The sequence below is a fragment of the Gadus macrocephalus genome, chromosome 9, assembly GCF_031168955.1.
Source record: "Gadus macrocephalus chromosome 9, ASM3116895v1".
Lineage (NCBI taxonomy): Eukaryota > Metazoa > Chordata > Actinopteri > Gadiformes > Gadidae > Gadus > Gadus macrocephalus.
The window spans coordinates 13,426,208-13,442,245 of NC_082390.1; the positions used below are offsets into that span (position 1 = coordinate 13,426,208).

Here is a 16,038-nt window from a genome sequence, read left to right on the forward strand (position 1 = left end):
CAGTCTATTCCCTCCATCGGTTTCAGAGCGTGGCGTTCATGCAACAAAATATATTGTGAATGAAGAGCTTTGTGGATTCGACTCCTCTTCTGAACTGCTGGTTAGTGTCATCTTGGAGATGAAACGATAGTGAAGACTCTTTAGACCACTGCTATTGCTTCAATGCAGAGTGCATACTTGTGCTTGTGACTACAGAAAGAAGCGTAGATGAGATGCTAAACAGCTAGTGTATATTAGGTTTACTGCAAATAAAGTAATAAAATGAGTCTTCTTTCAGTAGTGTTTGACGCTACAACGTTAAGTAAATTCTTGCAATTGCCTTCAATGCACTGGTGTGACTTCCTGATGCAATAGCATAATGAGCATAAACTGACAAACAGCCCCACTGATGTTTAAACCCCAAAAACTATAACAAACATGAAAGTATAAAATATAGTTATTTATGTAGACATTTCAAGAACATAATGACAAAGCATCGACAAAATGGGTTTAAGGGGATCGCCTAAATTAATCCATCACCAGCAGTTCTAATGTAATTCATTTTATTTTATTTATCCTATGTGTAGTTCCTTGGTCATCATCTTAAATAAATATCTAAATCAAATTTTGTGATGTGCATGACCTTATCTCACAAATTATCTGAGCATTGTATTACTGAAGGCTACACCACAGTAAGAAGCATGTTTTAAATGTCATGGTGAGGAACGAACAATAAACATGTGGAGAACATAATCATATAAATCATAATAAATATTCAATAAAATATTTTTACAAATAATGTGTATTGCAAAATAAAAACAGAAGTCTCATAAATAGATAATAAATAATGTAATAAATAGGGGGGGATGTTTAATTCCCTTAGAGTCTTTACACAGGATTTACATCCACTGCACAACTACAACGTCATTCAGCTCACACCTCATGAGTCTGGGGCCCGCAACAGACCTCCCTTTGGGGGTCTCTTGAGAGGGGGCTGGGGGCCGGGTGGGTAGGCACCAGGTGGGACTCTAAGCTGGGGTGAAGGCGTGGTTGGTGTTGGGGAGCGTGGGCAGAACGGTTTGCTTGTCTCTGTGGCGATTCCTGATGGGTCCATGGGTGGAGAGGAGGAGTCCATTGGTGGAGAGGTGGGGTCCATGGGTAGAGAGGTGGGTGGAGAGGTGGGGTCCATGGGTAGAGAGGTGGGTGGAGAGGTGGGGTCCATGGTAGGAGAGGTGGGGTCCATGGGTAGAGAGGTGGGTGGAGAGGTGGGGTCCATGGTTGGAGAGGTGGGGTCCATGGGTAGAGATGTGGGTGGAGAGGTGGGGTCCATGGTTGGAGAGGTGGGGTCCATGGGTAGAGAGGTGGGTGGAAAGGTGGGGTCCATGGGTAGAGAGGTGGGGTCCATGGGTGGAGAGGTGGGTGGAGAGGTGGGGTCCATGGTTGGAGAGGTGGGGTCCATGGGTAGAGAGGTGGGTGGAAAGGTGGGGTCCATGGGTAGAGAGGTGGGGTCCATGGGTGGAGAGGTGGGGTCCATGGTTGGAGAGGTGGGGTCCATGGGTAGAGAGGTGGGTGGAGAGGTGGGGTCCATGGTTGGAGAGGTGGGGTCCATGGTTGGAGAGGTGGGTGGAGAGGTGGGGTCCATGGGTAGAGAGGTGGGGTCCATGGGTGGAGAGGAGGGGTCTATGGATGGAGAGGTGGGGCTGGAGATTAGGTACCAGGGGGTTGTTGTGGCTGGGTCAGGCAGTTCCGGGGTTCAAAGGGGGGGAGCCGGGAGCCAGTGGGGAGGGCTGTGTAGCGGTACCCCTGGAGGTCCACCACCAGGTAAGGACTGAAGCAAGGAGGAGAGAGGGAGGAAAGTAAAAAGTGAGCGTCTGAGGACAACATCCGACACAACTTTGATTAAGAATGATGTTTTTTGTACGAAATCAACACGATCAACAAACACGCAAATCACGCGATCAGTGCAGACAGAGTTGCCTTGGTTTAGCAGAGAGACGTGTAACGGGAGGCTCGAAGCCGACATGAAGGAGAAACAAGAGGGAACAACCAACATGATGACGTCATTGCTGTAGGAGCCTGGAGCTTGTATTGATGAGGGCATCAGGGTTGAAACGTGTCATTCAGCAATCAATTGTGAACTTGAACACGTCACATGTCTTTGAAAGGACAGGGCCGTCGGTGGAGATCTGCCATTGCCCAGTCTTGGGCTTGTTTATTCACTGCCGTTAGAAAACTGCAGTTATCTCCTCAATCTTGAATTAGAAAAGCCATTATTTTATATGATTGATAGTGCAATGGTCTCTTCGCCTCTCTCTTACTGACTTCATAATTTTAATAATAATTTTAATAATCTTGCCACAGTACAAAGCACAGATCCAGAGACAGTCTACGACCAAACGCTCCTTCAGGAAATGGTCTCCTGAAGCAGCAGAGGCTCTGAGGGACTGCTTTGAATGTACTGACTGGAGGGTGCTGCAGGGAGCACATGGTGAGGACATAGAGGGGGTCACACACTGCACTACTGACTACCTGAACTTCTGTATGGACGTTGTGGTCCCTATCAAAACAGTACGCTGCTTCCCCAACAACAAGCCCTGGATCACCAGTAATGTCAAGGACATCCTGAATAGGAAGAAGAGGGCATTCAAGGAAGGTGACAGAGACGAGCTGAAGCGCATACAGGTGGAACTCAAGGTCCAACTGAGAGAGGCGAAGGAGGAATACAGAAGGAAGGTAGAACAGAAGCTGCAGCATAACAACATGAGGGAGGTCTGGGATGGCATGAAAACCATCACAGGCTGCAAGAAGAAGGGCAGCATCACAGGAGAGGGGGATGCTGGAAGAGCAAACCAGCTAAACCTGTTTTTTAACAGGTTTGACACTCCAGCTCCCACAACCAGCGATGGTCCACTTCACACCCACACCATGTCCATCACCTCCCCCAATTCCACCACCTCAGACTGCAGACCACCCCCACCCCCAGCCTCCACACCCATGGACAGTTCAACCCCCCTCCACACCACCATCACCAAGGATCAGGTGAGCAGAGAGCTGAGGAGGCTTCATCCAAGGAAAGCAGCAGGCCCGGACAGAGTGTGTCCAAGGATGCTTAAAGCCTGTTCTGCTGAACTGGGGGAGCCACTCCAGCATGTCTTCAACCTGAGCCTGCAGCTGGGGAGGGTCCCAATGCTCTGGAAGACTTCATGTCTCATCCCGGTTCCTAAGAAAAAACACCCCAGGGAGCCGGGTGACTTCAGACCAGTAGCACTGACATCACATATTATGAAGACATTTGAACGGCTGTTGCTCCATGTCCTTAGACCCCAGGTCCACCACGCACTAGATCCACTGCAGTTTGGATACCAGGAGAAGGTGGGCGTGGAGGATGCCATCCTCTATCTGCTCCATAGGGCCCACTCTCATCTGGACAGGGAGAGCGGCGCTGTGAGGATCGCGTTTTTTGATTTCTCCAGCGCCTTCAACACCATCCGGCCGCTCCTGCTGAGAGACAAGCTGACAGAGATGAGAGTGGACCCACTCCTGGTTACATGGATTACGGACTACCTCACAGAGAGACAACAATACGTTAGACTGAAGGGCTGCACGTCAGACACTGTGGTCAGCAGCACCGGAGCACCACAAGGCACCGTGCTCTCTCCCGTCCTCTTCACCTTGTATACATCCGACTTCCAGCATAACTCTGGGCTCTGCCATGTGCAGAAATACTCAGACGACACTGCGATAGTTGGCTGTATCAAGGATGGAAGGGAGGGGGAGTACAGGAGCCTGGTTGAGGACTTCGTGAGGTGGTGCAGGTCCAACCATCTGCAGCTGAACTCCTCCAAGACCAAGGAGATGGTGGTGGACTTCAGAAGGAAGAAACCACATCTCCAACCCGTGTCCATCGAGGGGGTCGATGTGGAGGTGGTCAGGACCTATAAATATCTGGGACTGCAGCTGGACGACAAGCTGGACTGGACAGCAAATATGGAAGCTTTATACAGGAAAGGGCAGAGCCGTCTGTACTTCCTGAGAAGGCTGGGGTCTTTCAACATCTGCAAAAAACTACTGCAGATGTTTTACCAGTCTGTGGTGGCCAGCGTGCTCTTTTATGCTGTGGTTTGCTGGGGAGGAAGCAGCAGGAGGAGAGACGCTGGTCGAATGGACAGACTGGTGAGGAGTGCTGGCTCAGTAGTGGGAACAGAGCTGGACTCTCTGGTGACAGTGGCAGAGAGAAGGACCCTTGACAAACTGCTGTCCATCCTGGACAACACCCACCACCCTCTGCATGACACCTTCACCAGGCAGAAGAGTGTTTTCAGTGGCCGACTGCTGTCCCAGTCCAGCTCCACTAATAGACTAAAAAACTCTTTCGTCCCCCTGGCCATCAGACTGTACAACAGCTCCCAGTAAAGGCAGGGAGGACAATAGATTACAACAATGGACATTTTATTTATTTATATCTGTATTTTTGCACATCCATCTGCACTGTTTTTATGTGTGTTTTCGGCTGCTACTGGATACTTGAATTTCCCCCGGGATTAATAAAGTATATATCTATCTATCTATCTATAATCCACACAGCTGCAGGTCCCTACTTGCAGACAGGAAGTTGTTGTAATTTGAAGAAGTTGATGCCATTGTGTTGGAGCTGGATGTTTAGAGCCCGTGCTTATGTGCAGGTGTGTTGTTATTTGAATACATGCATACCGCAAAAAAAGAAAAGAAAAGACATGCATCCAGTCAGGTATCGATTCGGAAGAATACTGCATTTCCTGTACTAAACAATATTCTGAAGTTGGGGCTGTTACGCTTCCATGGTAACAGGGAGGCCCCTCTGTGTGAAGCAAAGCCAAACTCTATCATTGGTTCACCTGGTGTGACATCCAAGAGGACCAAGTGGACAGAGTTTTTGGAGAGCAAAAAAAGAAGGAAAGAAAAAGGTATGTGCTTGGCTATGGGCATCTCATTTAAATGCAGCACGCGTCCCTGACCAGGGGAAGGACATGAAATAGCGCAGAGACAGAGAGACAGGGAGAATGAAGAGAGAGCCAGAACACAGAGAAGGGCAGTGGCAGAAGGCCAGCGATGGTGTAAAGCTGCGGTGTGTCGGTGGGACGGTGTGCGGGCGGGGTGCGCTGGCTGCGTCTGAGGCGCCCTGGAGGGCTGGTTACCTGGGGCCCGCTGGGACTCTCCCTCGCCTTACTTGTGGGGAAAGTGGCGGTATCGTGGCAGCAGCAGGCTGCGGACAATCTACAAGAGACTGATACATTAGACAGACGTACAGAGTAGTGACACAGGGTTAGCTCACAAGACAACACACATCAGGGGACTGGGGAGGGGGGGGGGGGGCAGGAGGTCAAGGGGGGCAGTTTCAGCGAGAGATGACTCTAGGTAAGCCGGCTCGGAGCATAGGACGTATAGGTTGAGGCCGATAGGACGTAATATAGATATATTTTTGGTATATCTAGATTATAATATACTAATAATATCAATGTAAGGGGGGTTGGCCTAAGGAGGACAACATGAAATGTAAACCTTTTCTCACCTTGATGGAACATTTTCAGAAAGACATATAGACAGACGGACAGATAAGACAGACAGATAGACAGATAACGGACAGACAGACAGACAAAGAATTTCCCTCTGAGATTCACATCTACAAAATATGTCCTCCGTCAAGAAATTTGTTTGTACACATTTCCAGGTAATTGTTTATAACTTGTGTTTCAAATGGTGTGATTGTTTGACGGTACAATCCATTGTGTTTGGAAAAATAAGTGAACAAAGTTGTATAACTGGTTTTACTACTGGTGGAACAAAGAACTTTTTAAAAATAGGTACATATAACTGTGAGCCAATTTGGTATTTATTTTATAAATCACTATCTGGGTTCATAATGTCCATTATAGTAGGAAGGAGTTAGATATAATAACTGTCTAAGGCGTATTCTTATGAAAGATTCAATAGCCACAGCCACTACCACTGGGGGGCGCTGTGAGCAAATACATGTATGCAGCATGCTGCCATGTCGCTCTGCAGACTATGAGGTTTGCAATCAAATCAGTTGATGTCCTGCAGTTAATTGGCTACTGATAACACCTTGGAGCTGACCCGGACTGACCAGCGCTATGGCTGGGGTGGGGGTGGCCTGGCGGTGTTGCGGCGACCTACTTTGGGCGGGCTGCTCCTGATCTTGGGCCCCTTGGTGCCGCGGCCGCGGTAGGTCAGCTCGTTGTCGAACTCCAGGTCCTCGAGGCGCTGGGTCAGCGCCAGCTTCTGCTGGATGGCCATGCGTAGCAGGGAGTTCAGCGTCTTCTTCTCGTCCTCCGCCGCCGCCAGCTGCCGCTGCATCTCGTCCAGCTGGGTCACGTACTCGTCACACCTGGGGGGGACACAAAGGTCTCGGTTACCCTTTAGTGGAGGAGAGAGTGGAGGAGATACAGGGTAGAAAGGATTGGAATGGAGCCGATTGGGCCTTGTTCACCTGGCGGCCATCTTGGTTCTAAGTACTTTGGAACCAAATTAACCAAATAAATACTGCTGAGGTTGGGGATCCGCATGCTCCGACATTAAGAACCATGATGTCGCCAAGCTAGGTGAATGAAGATGAATAGAGATGTTCTCCTAACACAGTCCCTACTGCGCGTGTGTTACAGGTCTCTGGGGGAATGTTCCAGAAGCCGGTCTCACCTGGTGGCGAACATGGCCCTCAGAGAGGAGAAGGTGGCGGCGTCTTCCTTCAGAGCCTTCAGCTCGTTCCTCAGCTTCATCATGGTCTCCGTCACCATGGTCTTCTCATTCTCGTATTTGCTCTTCAGGTTGGCCAGTGCCCCCTCTGCTGTCTGCCATTGGACAAGAGGGTCTTTAGTATCTCAGGCCTCGTCACAGATCACGAATAAGGAACATTCTCCTGAGCACACTAACAGAACAAAGCCCGGCCCGGGGCGGTCACCTGCTTGTTGGCCTTGAGCACCAGCCGCAGCGTGGCGATCTGCTCCCTCTTGGTGCTCAGCAGGGACTTGAGCTTGAGGATCTCCTCCAGACACGCCTCCTTGTCCTTGTCCAGCATGGGCGCCAGCTCCCGGGCGGCGGCCCGCTGCCGGGACAGCTGCAGGGAGCGGTCGACCGCCCGCTGCAGGTGCTTGATCTGGTCCCGGATGATGGCGTTGAGGTTGTAGATGTTCATGGGCTCCTTGCGCAGGTCGCTGCCCGCCTCCGAGGGCCCCGGGGACAGGGAGGGGGAGAGGCCGAGGGGGCAGCGGGGGGGGCTGCCCTGGCACCCCAGCGGAGAGCCCCTGTCTCCGTTGGTGGTGTTGGTGGTGCTGGCGTTGGCGTTGTTGGTGGTGGTGGTGGGGGTGATGCCGTTGGCCTGGCCCTCCCCAGACGGGGCCTCTTTGGAGGGGGAGTCCATGGGGCTGCGCGGGGGGCTGGACGAGTCGGCGGAGGAGCAGGCGGCGGCCACGGCGGCCAGGCGGCGGGCCAGGCGCGGGGTGAGCAGCGCCCGGACGTCGTCCGAGCCCTTGAGGCTGCCCCCGCGCGGCGCGCGGCGCTGGCGGAGGTAGTCCAGCATGACGCGGTTGGGCGTCTCGTTGTTGCACAGGCAGACGTGGTGGTACAGCTGCGCCAGCTCCTCGCTGAAGGTCACCAGCTCGTCCTGCGCCGTGTTCAGCATGCCGTGGCTCTCCGTCGCCACGGCGCTGGCCGAGCGGAGCTCCGCCTCCAGGCGCCCCACCCGCTCCCGGCCCTCGCGGCAGCTGCGCTCCAGGCCGCGCACCTGGGGGCGAGGAGAGGGGCGTGAGAGGGTGGGGTTAATGAGTTGGTTCGTTAGATGTTCATTAGGTTCAATTGTCAGATGTTAAAATTTATTAAAAATTCTAACGATAAATGTTATTGTATCTTGATGTGTGTGTACATCGTTAGAGATGCTCATTTGGATTCATTGTAAGAGGTTCATTTTTATGAAAGAATTACATTATATATTATAGTATCTTGATGTGTGTATTTTGTGTGTACATTGAACTTGTGAATTGTACTTAAATTAGGCTCCCTGCACTAATAGTACATTAATAATAATGATGTTGGACTTCTATAGCTTCTCTCTGCAGACTTGTCTTATGATTGGATGACAGTGGCTGCATGTGTGAGCGCTGGAGTGTCCCGGGGCGGACCTGCTCGTCCAGCGCCTTGGCCCGGCAGTCCTCCCCCCTGCAGCTCTCCCCCTGGGCCCGCTCCGCCGCCGCCTCCAGCGCCTTGTTGTACTTCTCCTTCAGCGCCTTCAGCTCGGCCTTCAGGTCGATCACCTCCAGCACCGCCACCTTGTACTTGCACTCCAGGACCTCGAACCCGCGGATGTCCGGGTCGTAGTCGTGGGGGGCGTCGTTGGCCGGCGGCGAGGGCGTGCCCCCGTCGGGCTTCTCGCTCCGCTGCGAGTCCTCCGACTCCTTGTCGCCACGGAGGCCGTTGGCGGCGTTGACCCTCTCGGTGAGGCGGTGCACGCGCTCGTGCTGCTCGCTGAGGGCGCCCTGCGTGTGCAGCAGCTGGGTCTGAGACTCCTGCAGGGTCATGAGCAGCGCCGCCTTCTCACGCTCCACCTGCAGGACGGGAGGAGGCACTGCAGGGTGAGACAGGCAGGGTACTGCACACAAACAGCTGGAGCATGCAGAACTAACCGACTAGTAACTAACAATGTGCACTCCCTGTGCCCTTAGCCAATCTTTTCAATTTTTTATCTTTTTTAAGATTGAAGTGAAGTAATTATATCATCAATGATAACCGCTTTCTCATATTGTATATTTGCCATTGAGGTTAGGGGTTATCTCTGAGACAGCAATGGAATCCAGAAGAAGTCCCAAAAAGCCTCAGCAATTTCCTGAAATATTATTTTTTTTTGTTTTGGTCCGCCTATTCTAATCAAGTAAAGCTACCCCTTGCTTCTAACCTATGTCTGATGTCTGCGTTTGGGTTCACCTCCCCATGCAAGCCGTGGCAGGGAGTGAAAGGGGGAGAGAGTGAGAATGGGGGAGGTAGAGAGGGGTAGAGGAAGTGATCAGAGTGCGACATAGAGGCACAGATAGAGCAGTACTGGGGTCTCTGGACTCTGTTGTGCGCCAGCAATATATATTCCTCTGTCACCTTATGTGTGCACTTTATTAGATTTTTTTATTTATTGTTTTTACATTCTATTCCTGTCGACATGTCTCTCAGCTAAAGGGTGATGAGAGAGACTGTGTGTCTCTGTCTGGCAACTTCCTCCTGGATGCTAATCCCACTGACAGGTGTTTCCCTGCGGCCTCAGAGCTAGCCACACAGCGCTAACAGGACACTCTGCTAACATGGCGCGAGAGCACCCTGTTTCTGGGGACTGTTCCAGGCTTGGCTCGAGATCCTAGTGCTTTCTCTACGATGCTGCATGTTCTAAATTGCCGCGTAGAAATGGCCACCATCAAAACTAACAATGGGAATGGTACAGGTGTCATGGTGTGTGTGTTTCCCTCGTGTTGATTACTGTTCCCTCCCCTAATGTGTCTCAGCTGTTCCTCGTTGTGTTTGTTATTTAAGCCCTCGTCTTTCCTTTGTCCCTTTTGCTGTCATTGTGGTTTGCTGTGGTTAGTTGTGGTTGTTAGTCCTGCGTGTTCCGTGTTCCCTGTCGTCTCCCGAGTTCCTTGTTCCCTCTCGAGTTCCCTGTTGTCTCCCGAGTTCCCTGATTCCTGTGCCTTAGCCTTTAGGCCTGAATAAAGTGCCGTTTCCTGAAACCGTCTGCGTTTGGGTCCTACCTGCCTGCCTGCACCCGCAGCCCCCTTAACAGAATGACGGCACCAACATTGGACCCAGCGGACGATCAAGTTAGCCGTGAGTGGGAGGATTTATTAGTCTTCTTAGATAAGGCAATAGATCGCTGGGAGGGTTTGGGGTACCACCCGGTTCCTCCTGGTACTCCAGCTCCCGCACTGACTCCGGTCCCCGAGCCCTGTCCGGTTCCTGAGCCCACTCCTCGCCTTCTAGAGGGGGACCGGCCTCTTCGCCTGCTTGAGGGGGCCCGCCCCCTGCTCCTTCCAGAGGGGGACCGGCCTCCGCTCCTGCCTGAGGGGGCCCGCCCCCTGCTCCTTCCAGAGGGGGACCGGCCTCCGTTCCTGCCTGTGGGGGCCCTCCTCCACACCTTCCCGAGGGGGGTTCCCCTTCAAGGCCTTCCACCAGAGGGGACCCGCCCTCTACCTGGCCTTCCACCAGAGGGGACCCGCCCTCTACCTGGCCTTCCACCAGAGGGGACCCGCCCTCTGCCTGGCCTTCCACCAGAGGGGACCCGCCCTCTACCTTGCCTTCCAGTGGGGACCCGCCCTCTACCTGGCCTTCCTCCTGAGGGGACCCGCCCTCTACCTGGCCTTCCTCCTGAGGGGACCCGCCCTCTACCTGGCCTTCCTCCTGAGGGGACCCGCCCTCTACCTGGCCTTCCTCCTGAGGGGACCCGCCCTCTACCTGGCCTTCCTCCTGAGGGGACCCGCCCTCTACCTGGCCTGCCTCCTGAGGGGACCCGCCCTCTACCTGGCCTTCCTCCAGAGGGGACCCGCCCTCTACCTGGCCTTCCTCTTGAGGGGACCCGCCCCCTACCTCGCCTTCGCCGGCCTCCTGAAGGGTTCCGCCTTCACCGCTGCCGGCCTTCTGAGGGGGTTCTTTGCCACTGCAGGTCTCCTGAGGGACTGAGCCCTCATCGTCCTTGCCGCCGTCCTCCTGAAGGGTTCCGCCTTCACTCTGCCTCTGCTTGCCCCCCAGGCCGTTCGCCTGAGGCTCCCTGCCATGCCCTGGGGCAGTTTTCTGGCCGCCCGCCTGACGTCCCTCGGCTCTGCCCCAGTCCATTTTTTTTTTTTTGATTCCCCCCTCCTGGCGCCCCTCCACCCACCCGTTTTGGGTTTGACTTTCTTCATTGTTTTGCTTGTCGTGGGTCGCCTGGGAGTCGACCCTTAAGGGGGGGGTACTGTCATGGTGTGTGTGTTTCCCTCCTGTGTTGATTACTGTTCCCTCCCCTAATGTGTCTCAGCTGTTCCTCGTTGTGTTTGTTATTTAAGCCCTCGTCTTTCCTTTGTCCCTTTTGCTGTCATTGTGGTTTGCTGTGGTTAGTTGTGGTTGTTAGTCCTGCGTGTTCCGTGTTCCCTGTCGTCTCCCGAGTTCCTTGTTCCCTCTCGAGTTCCCTGTTGTCTCCCGAGTTCCCTGATTCCTGTGCCTTAGCGTTTAGGCAAGAATAAAGTGTTGTTTTCCTGAAACCGTCTGCGTCTGGGTCCTACCTGCCTGCCTGCACCCGCAGCTCCCTAACAGGTAAACTAAGCGTGCATGCTTTAGTGAATGTCATGTCACCACATCGTCATTAGAGCCCTTCACCGCGTTATTAAAAATCTATCAGCAAAAACAAATCATGCGCCAATTCAACCTGTCATGGTCAAACATTTACACAAACAGACACACACAGACAGACAGACACACACACACACACACACACACACACTACAGTTCGGCAGACCAATGAAATGGTTCTGTAGAATTATGTGTAATGTGGAAGCCACTCATTAGCAGTGTGGTTGTATAGAGGATGTTTATAGCATGGCCTATTGTCCACCTCTGTCTGAATGGGATCTGTGGGCAGATTCAAGCGTTGCACATAAATATTTGAAGAGTCTTGAGTGTGGCACAGTAACTGCAATAACTATAGCTCCCGTTGCTCTTCACACACACACATATGCAGGCATGCCCCCAATGGACCCACCTGAAGCAGCTGCTGCTTGAGCTTCTGCATCTCCGACAGGTTGAGCTCGCTGAACAGGTCTGACACAGGCAGCAGCCCCTCCCCCTTGCGCCCGGGCCGGTACTCCACGCCGTTGATCTTGGCCAGCACGGCGCCCGCAGCGTGCAGGTGCCCCGGGCAGCGGTTGCTGTCCTCGCTGCCGCTGTTGGCCAGGGGCAGGCCAGGGCCCCCCAGTGCGTCCTCGGGGAACTTGATGTTCTCCACCCCGGTGACGGTGAGGGCCAGGTGGGCCCCGGCGCCGTACACGCTGTCCGTCAGGCTGATGTGGTGCGCCAGCTCCTTCCTCATGTTGTTCTTCTGCTCGCGCTCGCTCTTCAGCGAGTCCAGCGCCTCCTCCAGCTGGCCCTGGGAGATGTCCTTCAGCCGCAGGGCGTCCTCCAGCTGGCTGTTGAGCAGCACCGTCTCCTCCTCCAGCACCTTGATCTCGTGCTTCAGACCCTCGTACTCCACCTGAGGAAGAGGAGGAGACGCAGCGTGAGATGAGACGGCAGGAGCAACGCGGTCAGATCCCCTGAGGACGTTTCGGCCAAACGATGTGCCGGCAGTAGCTCCAGGTGGTAGAGCAGGGTGGACTGGTAAACGGAAGGTTGCTGGTTGGAGCCCCGGCACCTCCTAGTTGAGTGTCGAGGTGTCCCGGAGCAAGACGCCTCACCCTGACTGCCCATGACGAGCCGGCTGTCGCCCTGCATGGTTGACTCCGCCGTCGGTGTGTGAATGAATGGTTATAAGTTGATTTGGTTCCCCTAAATTTAAATGTGTATGATGGGTGGTACCTTTACAAATGTCTGCGTATGTTCAGGTGTGTTAGTGTTTGTGTGTATGTTTTGGTCTATGGTTGGTCTATGTGCTCCTGACCTGGTTCTGCTTGAGCGTGGAGACCAGTTTCTGCAGGGTGATGTTCTCCTCCTCCAGCTCCGTGTAGTCCTGCAGCAGCCGGCCCTCCCGGAACTTGTACTCCTTGATCTCCTCCCTCATCCTGCTCCTCTGGACCTCCAGCAGGTCGTTGTTCTGGGGACAGGAGAGAGAGGAAGAAGGGGGACCTTTAGACGACCACAGCAGAATATAAGGGAGTCTGCCAAGCAATGCTTCAGCATATGAGCACATCAGCAACAATACAAAATATGCAACGTACAAAATATATAAAAAAGATATCAATAACAAAGTCATTACAATGTAAATAATGCAAAATATGCATAAAATACAATTGGTTTGCTGTTATGGCAATAATTCACAGATCACTGTTAAGGAAAAGTAAAGGAAACGGTAACTTGTTCAGAGAGGCTGTTAGACAAATTGCCGCTCGGTTGGTGAGTGTATGAGTCAGCGCTCTCTAACTCCGATCAAATAGCCCTGATGAGGCGTCTGAAGCAGTGAGTCTCAGAGCCCAAGGCCAGTGCTGGTTAGGAGAATATGTCAAAGAGAAAATGTCCTGGCAAGAGAAAAATACTCAATGAGACGGCCTTGAATGTGGTCCATGCTCATGTTTTTGTCATTGGTAAATCATTAAAAAATGTGTTAAATATATTCAAACTTTTACTTTTAACTCTGGATGTTAAAACGCCACCCTCAACAATTTCAGAGAACAGCAGATTGCATGACAGCTGGGCCGTGATTCCATGAAGATTATCCATCTTTTTAAATTCGAGCCAGAAGTGCTGAGGAAGATAATAATCAGTAGTTTATCAGAAGATGTCCCACATGTCCCATGAACTGAACTCTGAGTGAATAACATAATCAATGTTGAGTCCTAGGTATCTGTAGAGAAAGAGATCCGAGGCTATAGCCATTGTGTTTGAAATTGCAGGCAAAGAAACAGACTTTCTCTTCTTGTAGACAAATCCAACAACGTGCCATCTTCGGTGTGCCAGAATGATTTCCTGCTGTATGATACTCGTTCTTTCCGTGAATGTGTAGGCGTAGCTGCCTCCCTGGCTGCCTGTTGGCCCCTTGTTGGCTGCCTTTAAGCTGTCTGTGGGCTGCCTGTGGCCTTCTTGTGGCCTGCCTTTGGGCTAAGTGCTGCAGTTTTTTCAGAGTATGCAATGATTTATGTGCATTTAATTGACAGTATGCACTGGCTCATGAGTAGTTTATTTACAGTAAGGACTGAATCACGGGCAGTGTATTCAAAGTATGATGGGAACCATGACACAAAACATCGACAACAATGCACTGGATATACAGTATCGACTCTAATTTTCCCCCACCCGCAACTAATGACTCCTCATTGCTCTCTGCTTTGTAGGTGAAGTCACACACACACACACACACACACACACAGACACACACACAATATTCCAAACGCACACACACATGCAAACACACACACACACACACACATAAACACAGGCACACACGCACTCATGTGCCGAGCTCAGTGCATTTCTCTCGTCCTCAGCTTAGTGCTGGATTTGGCCTCTACAATGGGGGCCCGACACATTGTCTGACCCCGGCTCGAACCTCACCGGGGCCCACTGCAGCCAGGACACACAGAGACTTATACACACACCTCAAACTATAAACAAACTTCATCCCAACGCCTTTTTTCACATATCAGAATTTTCTCACTTCCCTTAAATTCTCCCATTTAAGAACAATTCCGGTATTTTGAACATTGAGCCCCCTTTCTGGTTTGTCTAGGATGAAATAGAGTGGTTAAGACCGAAATTTTGAATATTGGTCCTGTCTCGAGTATAGGCTAATTTCGAATCGCCCCTGCCTTCTTCACAATGGCTGGCTATGGGCATTCAAAAAACACCCCTAAACGTTCGTTTTCAGAAATGTGAAACTCATCGAGTGATAAGTGGTGTTCGTTGATGTTCTTAATGAAGTATCGTAGCGAAAAACTGTTTCTGTCGTGTTTTATTTGGCATTTTTTAAATCAGCATTTTGTAAATGAAACGGAAACCGGACCGGAACCGGAAACCAAAAGGAGGGTGGTTGTAGTCTTTTTGCTCGATTCTAGCCCTACTGTTGTTACGGACAACCGAGTGAAAAGACTACAACCACCCCCCCCCCCTTTCCGTGTGTGTGTGTGTGTGTGTGGGTGTGTTTGTGTGTAGGTGTGTGTGTGTGTGTGTGTGTGTGTGTATGCAGTGCATGTGCTGTAGTGAATATCATTCATTGACTCAGGGACTCTGTAGAAGTAAATAAGTGACTATGCGTTGACGATCAGGACCATACCTCCTTGAGGTCGCCCACGACCACGCCCAGCCTCTCGCTCTCCGCCTGGCCGTTGGACGCCACCGACTTGCTGAGGCTCAGCTCCGTCTGGAGCTCCAGCAGCCGCCCAGAGTAGTACGCCTCCTTGGAGGCCGACTCCCGCAGCAGCGTCTCCTCGTTGGTCTCACTGTCCTCCGCCACCTTGCGCTGATTGGAGTACGCCTGGCCAAACGCCTGGGGAGGAATATAGATGGTAGAGAGAGAGAGAGAGAGAGAGAGAGAGAGAGAGAGAGAGAGAGAGAGAGAGAGAGAGAGAGAGAGAGAGAGAGAGAGAGAGAGAGAGAGAGAGAGAGAGAGGATAAATGATTGTATGAGATCTTGGAGATTTGATTTCAATGTCACTTTTCAAAGAGCTGAAATAATATCTTCTAAGATCCCCACTCTGTCTCTGGCAGTAAGTAACAGATTAATATATTGTTTTAAGAAAAGGTAAACTATCATGAGAAAATGCACACAGAATCATATAGACATTCTCAGATTGTGCCAACAAACGACTTCATATATACACCTTGTATTATCCAATGATCACCACTAGGGGTGTTCTTGTTTGTTTTGAGTCAGACTACCCTGGTCAGACTTCTTCTCTATCTTCCCCTCCCTATGTCCCTCTCTGTCTCTCTCTCTCTCTCTCTGAGATTATATTTCAGCCTGCCTCCTGTATCTGTGATCAATAAAAACACTGTTCCCCTTCTCCTGACACAGGTTTTCACAGAGCAGAAGGCTGACTTAACACCATGAAGGAGCTCCACTTTGATTTGGAAAAAGCAGCAAGCATCAACAGCCCCAAACATACCAGAGCCACTGACCCCTGGAGGGACGAGGGATATGCTAGAGACAGATACATCCACAAGCCAAAGTCACCTAGCCATTGTGACGCAGTATAGAGTTATGCATCTAGATCATGGATGCATACATGGACATATCGGAGCAGTATAGAGCCATGCATCTTGATCAATGATGCATACATGGATATTGTGGATTGAACTTTATGATGGGAGTTGGACTCCCTATCTTATATCTTATTAACCATCTAACTGCCTGTCTGA

At 51.6% G+C, this 16,038-nt stretch overlaps 1 protein-coding gene across 1 annotated transcript in view; it reads right to left on the reverse strand.

Annotated features, from left to right (window-relative positions):
• Positions 1 to 1,364: 1,364 nt before the first annotated feature.
• Positions 1,365 to 16,038, reverse strand: part of bicd1a (bicaudal D homolog 1a) — a 31,896-nt gene continuing 17,222 nt past the window's right edge. Inside the window, exons 2-10 of the mRNA XM_060060892.1 lie at positions 14,954 to 15,166; positions 12,629 to 12,781; positions 11,735 to 12,223; positions 8,151 to 8,573; positions 6,935 to 7,756; positions 6,673 to 6,824; positions 6,154 to 6,364; positions 5,154 to 5,242; positions 1,365 to 1,807 (exon numbers count right to left, since the gene is read on the reverse strand). Coding sequence (XP_059916875.1) covers positions 1,687 to 1,807; positions 5,154 to 5,242; positions 6,154 to 6,364; positions 6,673 to 6,824; positions 6,935 to 7,756; positions 8,151 to 8,573; positions 11,735 to 12,223; positions 12,629 to 12,781; positions 14,954 to 15,166 — 2,673 coding nt within the window. The 3' untranslated portion in view covers positions 1,365 to 1,686. The remainder of the gene's footprint in view (positions 1,808 to 5,153; positions 5,243 to 6,153; positions 6,365 to 6,672; positions 6,825 to 6,934; positions 7,757 to 8,150; positions 8,574 to 11,734; positions 12,224 to 12,628; positions 12,782 to 14,953; positions 15,167 to 16,038) is intronic.